The sequence below is a fragment of the Peromyscus leucopus genome, chromosome 13, assembly GCF_004664715.2.
Source record: "Peromyscus leucopus breed LL Stock chromosome 13, UCI_PerLeu_2.1, whole genome shotgun sequence".
NCBI classification, from domain to species: domain Eukaryota; kingdom Metazoa; phylum Chordata; class Mammalia; order Rodentia; family Cricetidae; genus Peromyscus; species Peromyscus leucopus.
The window spans coordinates 53,000,684-53,013,798 of record NC_051074.1 but is presented as its reverse complement, the minus strand read 5'-3'; the positions used below and the strand labels follow the sequence as shown (position 1 = coordinate 53,013,798).

The 13,115-nt window shown below is 46.9% G+C and overlaps 1 protein-coding gene across 4 annotated transcripts in view; it reads right to left on the bottom strand.

Annotated features, from left to right (window-relative positions):
- Window positions 1-2,855: 2,855 nt before the first annotated feature.
- Window positions 2,856-13,115, bottom strand: part of Als2 (alsin Rho guanine nucleotide exchange factor ALS2) — a 70,048-nt gene continuing 59,788 nt past the window's right edge. For all 4 annotated transcript variants that reach the window (XM_037210380.1, XM_028885590.2, XM_037210381.1 and 1 more), the window contains exons 28-34: window positions 11,490-11,612; window positions 10,904-11,080; window positions 9,674-9,719; window positions 9,433-9,494; window positions 8,820-8,969; window positions 8,271-8,367; window positions 2,856-4,076 (exon numbers count right to left, since the gene is read on the bottom strand). In XM_037210380.1, coding sequence (XP_037066275.1) covers window positions 4,038-4,076; window positions 8,271-8,367; window positions 8,820-8,969; window positions 9,433-9,494; window positions 9,674-9,719; window positions 10,904-11,080; window positions 11,490-11,612 — 694 coding nt within the window. In that variant the 3' untranslated portion in view covers window positions 2,856-4,037. The remainder of the gene's footprint in view (window positions 4,077-8,270; window positions 8,368-8,819; window positions 8,970-9,432; window positions 9,495-9,673; window positions 9,720-10,903; window positions 11,081-11,489; window positions 11,613-13,115) is intronic.

The following is a 13,115-nucleotide window of genomic DNA, read 5'->3' as shown; positions in this document are numbered from 1 at the left end:
GTTGCTGTTGTTGGTTGGTTTCTTTTGTTTTGAAGCAGTGTCTCATGTAGCCCAGGCTGGCCTCAAACTCGCTATGTAGCCAAGGATAAACAAATGATCCTCCTGCTTCCACCTCCCGAGCGCTGTGTGTGTGACCACATCTGGCTCATGCGGTGCTGGGGACTGAACCCTAGACTTCACATACACTAGGCAAGCACTCTACCAAACTGAGCTCCAAACCCGGCCCTGCTATCTGTCTTTAACCTGTCCTTTTTTTTTTATTGGTAGGACATTATGTGGATTGAGAAACTAACCTCATGTGTCTAAGTGCTTTGGTTTGAGTTTCCCCAGAATCGAGGATTCTAGACAGGTGTAATTGTTGTTTGAATCTTAGATGGTCTTTTAATAAACAAACAAAGACAGAAAGAAAAAAAAAAACCCTCCAGAGCCAGATATCAGAGTGGAAGCTGAAAGATCAGAGAAGCAGAACAGCCAGCCACTAGTTCTTACCTCTATAAAATCCTCAGCCTAAAGAGAGTGAGTTCCTGTTTCCTCAGGCCTTATATACCTTTCTCTGCCCAGACATCTCTTCCTGGGATTAAAGGCGTGTGTGCTTCCCAAGCAAAGGCATGAGGTCTCAATTGCCTGACCTCTATGTCTAATGTAGTGGCTGGCTCTGTCCTCTGATCCCCAGGCAAGTTTACTAGGGTACACAATATATTACCACATGTAATTTATAGGGTAAAGAGGCAGGGAGTATAAAAAAAGCCACCAAAAGCTGTTTTATCAAGCATGTGAACATTATGAATACCTGGAACTTGAACATTACCTTAAGTCAGCTTTGGCCTTTGAGATGGCTCAGCAGGGAAAGGCCTTTGCTGCCAAGCCTGATGACCTTGAATCCACACAGTAGAACTGTTTCCCAAAAGTTGTTCTGACCTCTATAAGCGGGGGCCCCCCACAAACGTGTATGTGAGCGAGCGCGCACACACTCGCGCACACACACACACACACACACACACACACACACAAATGTAATGAAAATGTTTTAAGGCAGCATTTCCTTCTGCTTTACAGACACACTAACTGCTTTAAAATTCTGACCTCCTACCCCTTATGCATGTTTTCCAAAGTATCTTTCAATATGGAAATCCCGAGCAAAGCACATGTGTAACCATGAGAAACGGCCTGCTGGCTTCCCTGCATCAACGGCCCCCAGGGAAGAAGATGGGGACCATAAACACTCAGTTTCACTTGAAGTCTGTGATAACTCACTGTTCCAGTTAAAGAGATGGTCCTTTCAAAATCATAACGTTTTATAGGTGACTTGAGGTGTCAACCACTGTGAAATAGACTACCCAAGATTCTGTTCAGCTGTGGGAGGCACCTACAGGAAATGCGGGATTGCGAGCAGTCTCTTACCTGCAAGGATGGACACACGTAGCTGTCACCTGTCAAGAGAAGAGCAAGCAGGAACTGCGGCTGTCAGCTGCCAAAGTCACCTGGAGGCTCCGGCTAAAGTCCCTGCCCATGCTGGGGTTTAATCCTGACCTTGCAGCTCAACCACTGACTCACTCCCTGTAAGCCGGCCCTCGCCAATCCTTCCGGTCCTCGGTGGAAGCATCTCATTTGCATTATCCCCCACCTCACGCGGGTTTCCTCTCACACTGCTACCACACTCCACTACAGTCGCCAATATTTTTGTTGACTATTTCAGGACAGCAGATATCCCACCAGGTTTTCTTCTCTACTCTTTAGTTTTTATTTTATTAAATAAATTTTTATTAAAATTTATTAATTTTTTTTGAGACAGGGTCTCGTTGGAGCCCAGGTGGCCTCAGACTGCGTGTGTCGCTGAGGACAACTCTGACTTCCTCATTCTCATGCCTTCACCTCCCTTTCCCAAGGGCTGCAATCGCAAATGTGTGCCACCACCCCATCGGGGGTTTCCTTTAAACTTCAGTTTCTGAAGTCTTAATGCAGAACTCGGCTCTGAAGGGGCATCTGTCCAGGCAGGAGAGAGGAGCGGAGAATAGGGAAGCTCTGGGTTGGAGTCCCAGCTCAGGGGCAGAGCAAACCACAGCTCTTCATGGCTGGAAAACGGGGAGAGCTGGGATGGACACTTGCCTGTGAGGGCTGCTGTGAGCATCCATCGGGATCTCTTTATCAGTTGTGTGGGTGCTGGGCATTTCTAGTCACCCTTGGTGGCCTGGAGATTTAGGATTTTCCACACACAACCTGAAAATGTTATCATTTTTAAGAAGCAACTCAAAAAGCATATAGAATGAGGACTCTGTAGTGTTAAGACAGCTCCACTGAAGACTGAAATAGGGTGAACTGCAATGTGTGACCAGAGAGGAGATGGCGTGCTGGCATTTGAGAATTTGTCTGATTCCATTATCTGAGTCTTCGTCCATTTCCACTATTATCCCATCTCTCTGTCTCAAGGAACTATTTGTTTAATTACTTTGTCTTTACTAGCCAAATGTGGCATTTGAGTGTTGGTCCACAAAGTCAAAAACATTCGAAATGGGGAATCCCCAGAAGGGAGTGAGCCCTGGTCCCCTCCCACAGGGTGCAGGCTCCTTCTGGCAGAGGGCAGTGAGTGGGAAGGTGGAATCAGTCTCCAGCCTTCCCTTCCCTAAAGATGAACAAAGTGAACCACCACCAAATGTCTTAGTCAAGGGAAACAGACTTTAAGACTCTTGTCCTTGGATTATCAAAATGGGCTGCAGTTAAGTGAGCTAAAACCCCAGGGTGTCCTGAGGTCAGAGGCATGCATTATTTATTCCAAGGTGGACAAAGAAATACTGAGCTGAGCACTCTTTACACTTCTAGTCTGTCCTACGTCATTTCGTCCACAGTCAGAGAACAACTTCATGGAGATGAATGCCTTTTATTATGAAAACTGCTGTTATATTACAGCCAACATTCCAAAACAGTATTATAACAAACACTTGTCTTGATTATAAAGTAGCTCGGAAATCATGATCCTTTTCAAAAGTAGTTAATGCCTGCCGAGTCATTTCACATGAGTCAGGACACTGCTCCCCAGGGGCACAGCAGATGAGACAGGAAGAGCACCTGTGTGACCAAACAGCTACGACCTACAGGGGTGTGTCAGGAAGCCGACCGTGGAAGTGTGGTGTCGCAATACTTCTGAGGTGGGAACAGCCCGGTGTGTCTTTCCTTTCTTCCCTTCTGAGTTCAGTGTGAGGTAGAGGGAAGGCCACAGGCTGCAGCCCCCTGCTTCCTTCCTTCCTTCCACATTTCCCAGTCTTCCGGCTCCACACGAAGCCTGTGCTGGCCTCCTGGGAACGCAGCTGCCTGGACCAGCGAGGCTCTGTAGCAGCTCAGCATCAGGGTCTGAATTCCAGTGTATCCCTACGTCCTTTTCAATCAGGAGGCAGAAGTTCCTATTTGGATGTATTCCATGTCTGGACCAGGATGCCGTAGTCACCTCATGGAACCTCTCCCACCACAAATACCCTGGTGGAGGGGCTTATAAAAGATTAAAACTGCAATTTAAAAATTCCTCTTCTTCCCCCAGCAAAGCAGCATGCTGCTCAAGAGGCTGGAAGGGACCTAGGAAGGCAAGGTACGGATACTTCAGTCTCAAGTACAACCTACTCCTTGCCCAGGGATGTGGGGTTAACTGCGAATGGATGTGGACAAACCTGGAACTTAAAAACAGTCAGCAACTTCTTTCACATAAGCAGCTTTCTTGGGAAATTTTCCTGCAATTCCATGGAGCTGACACCTTTCACTACAGGAAAGAGGTAACCGGCTTCCTTTTCTAAGTAGGTGTATGGATCTTAGCACAGCAAAGACTGTCTAAGCGGATTCCTATTTCCTTTTCCATTCTCCATTTGAACTATACAGTAGGTTTTCCACCCTGAGCTCGGGGCTCTAATTATTAGTAAGGCTCAGAAATGACAACCAAAACAACACACAGTCCATTCCAATTTCAACACCGTTCTTTTTGCCGCCATCAGACGATTCCAGATGGTGCTGCAGCCTCCGAAGCAGATAATCCAGTTCTTAAGCTGTCAGGTCCCCTAGTTAAGCTTCTCACGCTGAATCTGGTAGTAACATGCCTGAAAAAATTCAAAACAAATCCAAGTTTTCCTTTTAAGAGTAGGGAAGGAACAATCCCTTATTAACACAGATGCCCTGCTCTTCTTCCCTGTGACTCCATCCAATGCCTATGTGCAGCCTAGCTGTAATTAACAACAACACAATTGTACATATGTCCCTCTATTTCTGGAGCAAGGCTGTATCAGCTGTGTACTAGTCTTTACTGGTTAGAAACACGACATTCACTAGTGACTGGGAGGTCTGGAGGGACACAAGGACATGTGTGACCAGAGTTCCCCGAGACGGCTCAGGCCAAAGGATCTGAGTGGCCCTGCACACGGCAGGTCAGAATTTCCAAGAATGCTTTTGGGGAAACATGTTCAGGGATCCTTCGGTGGTTGTACTTAAGAGTTACAAACTACAACGCACGCCATACCAGGGTGACGCATGCTTTCCACTCTTGAGTTTGGTTTCCTGGGATGAATTCCAGGGAGTGGGGTCCTGAGTCAAACATACCAACACTTTGCGGTTGTTGATCAGAATATTAATAACCTCTCGGAACTGCTCACACATGAGCAGTTGAACCGCGTGCACCCCACCGCCAGCACCGTGGAAAGTGACCTCACTGCACTCCCCCACTGTCAGGATGTGGAAAGTGATCTCACTGCACTCCCCCACTGTCAGGATGTGGAAAGTGACCTCACTGCACTCCCCACTGTCAGGATGTGGAAAGTGACCTCACTGCATCCCCCACTGTCAGGATGTGGAAAGTGATCTCACTGCATCCCCCACTGTCAGGATGTGGAAAGTGACCTCACTGCATCCCCCACTGTCAGGATGTGGAAAGTGATCTCACTGCACTCCCCCACTGTCAGGATGTGGAAAGTGACCTCACTGCACTCCCCCACTGTCAGGATGTGGAAAGTGATCTCACTGCACTCCCCCACTGTCAGGATGTGGAAAGTGACCTCACTGCATCCCCCACTGTCAGGATGTGGAAAGTGACCTCACTGCACTCCCCCACTGTCAGCATGTGGAAAGTGACCTCACTGCATCCCCCACTGTCAGGATGTGGAAAGTGACCTCACTGCACTCCCCCACTGTCAGCATGTGGAAAGTGACCTCACTGCATTCCCACCAGCACTGGGTAAAGCAGAACACAGATCTGCTGGTATTTTAGGCACAGCAAGCTTCGGTTTGGACTTCTGGGATTTTGAGTGACTCTGAGCATTTGTCCTCATGCACATTTACTTATTTTCCTTTGGAATGCTTCATACTCTTCAAGGAAATACTAATAAAGTAATTTGTAGACAGTATGTGCTCTACTTTCTCTCTCCCAGTTTATATAACAGAAATATTCATGAAAAAGTTTAAAAGTTAGTTCAAGCCACAAACCTGATGTTCATCTCTAAGGTTTTGCTCATTTTAACGGCCCCGTCTTTCCTTTGCTCATCCTTTTTCTACAAACCCCATAGCACACATGCCTTGCTGCCTCAGCCTACCTCCAAGACAGCTGCAAATGACAATGTTTTTTTGACATTTATTAAATATCTTTACCAATTTTAGTTTGCGCCTTCCATTTCTAATGTGAAATTGTATTACTATAATGTTAATATCAACATTATCCTTTCCATTAGGGACTTTCTATTCATGTGACCATAACATACTACTTCATATTAAAGATTATAATTTTTAAGATTTTATTACTTGGCAGTATAGGTCTAATTTGTCCTAATTTAATGTATTATCATGCTTTTAGTACCAACAACATAGAGTCTGAAGGTATTTAGTCTACTCTGAGAGGCAATTCAGACCCAGAAAGACAAATATGGTATGTATTTGCTTATATGTGGATATTAGCTGTTAAGTCATGGATAAGCAAGCCACAATCCACACAACTACAGAGATCAGGTACAGAGTAAGGGACTAGAGGGGAGATGGATCTCCCTAGGAAGCAGAAATAGAACAGATAGTTATGGATGGGTCAGGGGGAAGGGGATGGGAGAGAGGGAGGAAGGGAGAGATGTGGGGAAAGACAGCCAAAACTAAGGGCTTTTGAAGGGTCTAATCCAGTAAAAGCTTAATAAATGAAAATCCATAGATGAAGGCAATTTAACTGACATCACCAAGTAACAGAGGAAACAGAGCTCCTACTGGCCATCTGTCACCAAAGGAAGCTTCCAGTGCCAGGACTGGGTTACATCTAACTGAGCTCTTGGCCAAAGGGGCCCCATGGGAACCCCCAAACAGCTCTGGTTGTTGCCAAGGCTTTTGGTGGCTCTCCCCAAACCGATGGCAAGGCCCTACCCATTGCTGAAGACAACACCTGCACAACTCACGGGTCATGGAGGAGCCGAGCTGGTGCCTACCCAGAGCCTTCATCCCTGCTGACTAGTGTTCAGGGCACTGGAAGGCCCTCTGAACACGACCAAAAGAGAAACACCAACCCCTACACACGCATCCATCTGTAAGAGCGACCTGCCTGCAAGAACACATTTCAGAGCAGCATCTCCAGTGATCCCCAAGTACTAGCACGAAGCTTGTGGGAGTATCTAACAATATCTGATTTGAGTCGAGGCCCATGGGGTGGTTGGAAAGAAAATGGCCTCCAAAGGGAGTGGCACTATTAGGAGGTGTGCCTGTGTTGGAGTGGGTGTGGTCTTGTCGAGGAAGGGTGTCCCTGTGGGGGTGGGCTTTGAGGGTTCATATATGCTCAAGCCACGCCCAGTGAGGCAGTCCACTTCCTGATGCCTGCATATCAAGGTGTAGCAGCTCCTTCCCCAGAAGCATGTCTTCCTGCACACTGCCATGTCACCCGCCATGATGATAATGCTCCAAACCTCTGAAACTATAAGCTACCACCTCAACTAAATGTTTTCCTTTATAAGAGTTGCGGCATGGTGTCTCTTTACAGCAACAGAAACCCTAACTAAGACCACCCACTCCATGAAATGGAACCCATACCCAGTGCTGCTTGGGTGGCCAAGAACCACTAGGTACTAGACATGCCAGGGACCTAGGGGAAAACCAAATACTGCTGCTGTTCTGCTCAAGGAACATAAAAATGAATGACTCCTGATGACATTCTGCTGCACTCATAGATCAGTGCCTTGCTCAGCCATCAGAGAAGCCTCCTCCTGCAGCAGATGGGAACAGATACAGAGACCCGCAGCCAGACAATATGCAGAGAATGAGAGACCTTGGAACACTCAGCCCTTAAAGGGATGTCTCCATCAAATCCCTCCTCTCAGGGCTCGAGGAACCCTGAAGAAGAGGAGGCAGAAGAGTGTGAGAGCCAGGAGGGACGAAGACACCAGGGAATCAAGGCCTTCCAGACACAACAGGATTGATGCATGCACCGTGGCATGCACAGGGCCTGCACACGTCTGCCCCATATGGGGTCCCAGAACTGAAAGGAGAGTGGACACAGACCCCCATCCCTAACCCAGAGGCTATCTCCAATTGAGAGCCAATGAAAAACTGGTTTCTCCAAGGGAGTCTCACTAGGAAAGCAGACCACGCTTCAGGGCAGGCACCATGACCAGCAGTAGATGGCCAACACAAAACAAACTCAACACTACCAGTGGAGCTTCTTCGTTTCATACTGTTAAGTCAGGGCTTTTGTTTCTCTTAACCTACAGGTCATTTGCATCTATGTTATAGCTTCCAGTTTTGTGTTTTTATGAGATTCTTGTGTGTGAACAGTGTGTCTCTGTGTCTCTGTGTTTCTTGTGCTTTTTCTTGTTTTTGTTTTGCCCTATTCCAATCTGCTTGTTTTGTACTTATCTTACTGTATTTTACGACTATTCCTTAGATGCCTGTTTGATTTCTAACAAGAACAGAAAGGGTGTGGATCTGGATGGGAGGATAGGTGGGAACTAGGAGGAATGGGGAGGGGGGGAGACCATAATCAGAATATATTGTATGAAAAATCTATTTTTAATAAAAGAAAAAAGTGAAGTCTACACTGAATTTTTTCATAAAGAAGAGAGTGGATCAGGCAGGGTGGCTCTCCCTTGCAATTGTAGCCCTTGGGAAGCGCTGGTGGAAAGGTGACTGAGAGCTCCAGGCTAACCTGAGCTACAGAGTAAGACCCCATTCACAAAACATCCCCCCAAAAAAGAAGAAAGTGAGGAAACGTGGCTACTGAATGGTTTATAATATGGTAGATGACTGGCAGATTAAGGTTCAACACTGTTAAGTGCTACACTCACCTTCAAGGTGGTGAACATTATGCCTTGTTCCCCATGCTGGAGATAGGGGTCCATCAGATCCTCAATGAGGTGGACTTCAGAGCCTAAATTCCGAATCCTGTCCCAGACAGAAAAAGATGAGAAGTTCATTCTGCTTCAAGTAGACTTTCCTTTTCTGTCAACAGGCGGTGGCAGAGAAAGAAGAGTGTGTAACACAAAGACAGTAGTGTAGGGCAGTGGCTCTCAACCTTCCTAGTGCTGAGACCCCTTAACACATGTTGTGTGACCCCAACCATAACATTATTTCATTGCTACTTCATAACTGTAATTTTGCTACTGTTAGGAGTCAGAACATAAATATCTGACACACAGGATACCTGATGTCCTTTGACCCCACGGCAGTTGGGACCCACAGGTTCAAACACTGCCATTGTGGAATGGGTTAAGAGAAGTGGATTTCTAGTCTAATGGTGGCATCCTGCTATCATCCGTTCAAGAGAAGCAAAGGGCAGACTTGGAAAACAAACAGTGCCAGAGTAACTAACAATGACCTCAGAAAAGACTGGATACCTGGCCCGTAGCACCACATATAAGAAGACGGGGAACAAGTCATCCATGGACCACAGGAAGTCCTCCTGCAGTGAGGCCAGGACACTCTGGGAGATCTCTTCAAAGGTCTGCTGGATGACTTTAAGTTTGTCTGATGGAGTAAAGGTTGTGCTGTTGTGGAAACAAAGTGTGAAAAGACAGCCTAGAGTTTCCTGATAAACCCATCTCTTACTCATGTTTTAGAAAAACAGTCTCTCTTGGGTCTCACATGCCTCAAATTAGACACCATAGGCAACACAGCGTGGCGGGGAAGGCCTCTGCAATCCTACAGTGTCTGGGCAAAGAAGCCTCCAGCTGTCAGAGATTCCCGTAGGAGACCTCTGACAGAACACTCCTTCTCTTTTCTGAATGAGAAGCTGGTTAATTTCCATTTGGCTAAAGACAGGAGCACACAGGTGAGCCTCCAGGCAGGCTCTCCATGCCTTGGAAAACAAGGGTATTTTAGAGTGAAACAGCCCGCAAGTTCCAGAGACCTGGTCATCTTCCTGCTAATTCTCACAACATCCAGGCGTGGAGAGAATGACGTGGAGAGAAGGGGCGGGGGACGTGCGACTTGTCAACAGCGTGGGCTTACCTGATCTGCTGCAGGCACTCCACCGCAGAGGCAAAACAAGCGTCCTTTGTGGTTGGCAAAACCTGCAGAGGGAGGGAGAGCGGCCGTCAGACAGACAGGCATCTTCCGCCACAAGAAAACGCACGGTCCTGTGGGGCCCGACGGCTGGTGGGAACTGACATCAACCCGAGCACTACTCACGGAAAGGGAACACTTATCCGCGAAGAAGAGCGTGTTTGGTGGGAACTAAACTCTACTATACCTTTTTGCTCTCTCCAAGGACTGACAGGGTTGCTGGCCAAAATTTCCTACAATGAAACCATCAATTGTTAATAGACCATTTTGGTAGATATACCCCCTTTAAAAAGGTAATTGTTACATTGGTCTCCCTGTTCCCATTAAAAACAACTTCTCTACAAATTGGTTCTGAGTTTCACGTTTTTATTTCCATTCTTCCTCTTTAGTAGATATCATGGAAATGATTTAAGAGTGTGAATAAAATTCCCAAAAAGGAGCTGTGTCTAGATGTGAACGAAAAACTCCTGGAAGAAGTCTGTGTCTGCAGAGCCTGAAGGACTGACTGGAATTCCAGTGCTGTGGCAATAGTGGAATCCTGCAGGTCCAGAGGCTGATTACTTTACCTTGGACCAGCTTTAGCCTCCTGGAGCAGCCATTCCTGGGCCTACTCTGCATCATCACACAGCACCGTGGGTCTATGGAATTGCTCCCCCGTCTCAATGGACCTGCTCTCTGCTGTACCCACCAATGCATTTTAAACTTGCCTTGACTTCTTTGTTGTATAAAACTATAAAAATCCCATAAATCTGCTTCCATGTCGAAACATGGGGTTTGGGGTAACCTAAATCTTGTATTCCCTTTAAGATGAGGGCTGTGGGTTTTATGTTGACAATAGCATCTACCATATCCCAAAGAGGTTTGGTATTCTATATTCCAATCACCTCACACTACAGCCCAGAACGCTTCCTTCATTTGCTTTTATCACATTTTTATTGCTAAAATAGTCTATTAGAAAAAATCAACTTCTCATACAGCATGAATACATAATTCTTGGGTGGGTTGGGGATCAGCTTTATCATTGCTCTAGAAAGGATGATCATGTGATTCCCCAGAACAAGAACAATGGTCTGAGATAAAAAACTTTTGTGATCTGAAATTCTAAATTGCAAATGAGGAGGGAAAGAAAAAGAGACGAGGAACACCAAGGATTTAAAGAAATTAACTTCTTCTAAGGAACAGGAATATAAATTATGCATCTTCAGTAGGTCAGACGAGTCATTTAGTTCACATGATAATGAACATGTTTAGATGGATAAGCAACTTCATAACTATCTATGAACATTCTCAGAAATGAAGACCATGAGCAGGTCGGAAAACGACACACACACATACACACAGGGAGATGCCTATGAGTTCCTGGCGGTGCTGAAGGATTTTCAATTCCAACTTTTGGTTCTCTCCTGACGGTACCAACCTCTGCACTCCGAGAAAGCCCAGGAGAGCAATATCTGCTTGCTTGTTTAGGCGAAGCACACACTCCCAGTAAACGTCTTCCTCGCGGTCATTGTCCAGGGCATAAAGCATGAAGAGCGGCGGGTAGAGCCGGGGCAGCAGCACAGGGAGCACTAAGCCGGAACTCGTTACTACGTAACTACAACCAAGGAGTGGGAAGGCCGGAGCATTAACACGGGTTCAGAGATGGAGCGTCCTCTCCAGACTACAAGGCTCATGGGACGGTGTGGAGAGCTGCTCTATACACCCCGAGCTGACTGCCTTGGGCCAACTGTCAGGCCAGAAAGCAAACTGAAATCTCTCTTGCTTCCACCCTGAGGCTGCTCCTGCGGGGTCCCCTAACTCAGCACGCGTCACCTTTGCTCAGCAGCCTTCGTGCCTGGCTGTGTGCGGCTGCTCCTTCCTGGACAGTGACTGGTCCCACTAGGAACCTTGGAGGGTCACTGAGGAAATGAGGAACGGGGCCTGGAAGCACTATCTTTGGGGTTCTTCAGGAGTCCATGCAGCCCGCACCCCACGTCTTCACCACCTCACCCAGCTCAACTTACCCTGGCTCTGGGGACTCAGATGTGGAATCTGATTTCCCAGTGCAGAAGGACCTCCTTCCGGTGGGCGGAGGAGCAGACAGAGGAATTGTGCTGCCCTCTTCAGGAAGCTCAGGAAATAAGAACCTAAGCAATGATTGAAAACAAACCAGAAATTTCTATGTCCAGAGCAGCTGACAAAAGGAACTATCAGTTTCTAGTAGCTGAGCTATCCAAGGGCCCATGAAATCAAAGTGTATCGTTAACTATTTCAGTTCTCTGAGACTCTCAAATGATGATTCTTACAGAATGGGAATGCAGTGGTTGTGAAGGGGACTCCCACACAATGTGTGTGTGTGTGTGTGTGTGTGTGTGTGTGTGTGTGTGTGTGTTCCCTTCCAGACCCCCCGAACACCTGTTTCACAGAGATCCTTCATTAAGCAGGGAGGAAAGTTAAAGTGGCTGCTTTCTGACTGTGACCTTGCAGGTCCATTCTTAAGAGAAAAGGGGAGGTTGGGGTTAGAATGGGCTGGGGTGCGGTGGGAAAGGAGGTAGGGGAGGAGGGAGAGGGGGGAGAGGACACAGGAAAGGGGGAGGGACATCTGTCCCAGAGGACAGAGGAGACAGACATGGCACATGGGCAAATGGCGATTTATAAAGGTAGAGGGAAAAAAATCAGTGTTAGGATGAGGTGTTTAACTTAATTGGACATGTTAATTAGATGAGCCAAAGAGGGCTTTTGATTGACAGACTTCGGTATACAACCTCAGGAAAGAAGATGGCCAAAAGGGAAAAGACCTTGGGGGGTGGCTTTAGGAATGGAATCTAGGAATTTATTAAGGCGAGGGAATGGGGGAGAAGGGCAAGGCCAGCCAGAGCCACATGCTTGAGTGGGCTAGCGTCCCTTCAGGTCAGGTGACATTTCCAAAAGCCCTCCTGAGCAGGGGCTTCGTTCTGTCCAGTAACTAAGGAGTCCTCATCTCCCCACGATACACACGTCTTCTTCCTGGGAAGTCTCACTTGAGGCCAACTGGCATCAGCTCTAACAGACACTTGCATTAACTCTGAACACCAGTCTCAGAATGGAACACGTGAACTATAGCCATCTAAATGTGCATTCAAAAGCCTTTTCTAAAATGTGCTTGCTGAGAATTAAATGATGATAAGGGACTGAAAATTATTAAGGATGTCCTAGTTTTGCTTTCCCTCTGTGCCTTGATTTTTTTGCTCTAACTCAGTGGTCCCCAACCTGTGGGTCATGACCACAAACTGGTCCCATGTCAGATAGTTCCATTATGATTCATAACAGTAGCAAAATTACAGTTATGAGGCAGCAACAACCCAACTTTGTGTGGGGTCTCTGACCTCTGGTATGTTGGTAAGGTCTACCTTAAGTAAGGTTATTGTCCGCTTTATTCCAGAGACTTACCTCGTGGCCTTTGTCATTCTGCCCGTTTGTGCCAGCCACCTCTGCTCTAAATGTATGGTTGGGAATATTAAAACCACAAAGTAGACAGTTCTGTTCATCGCACCTACCAGCTAAGGCTGGAGCTGAAGCACTTGCATTTCTGTGATTTTTCCCTAGACACACCGCCCTCTCCACACTGACACTTTCCAAATGCGCTCAGCAGTTCTGAGCTTGGTGACACA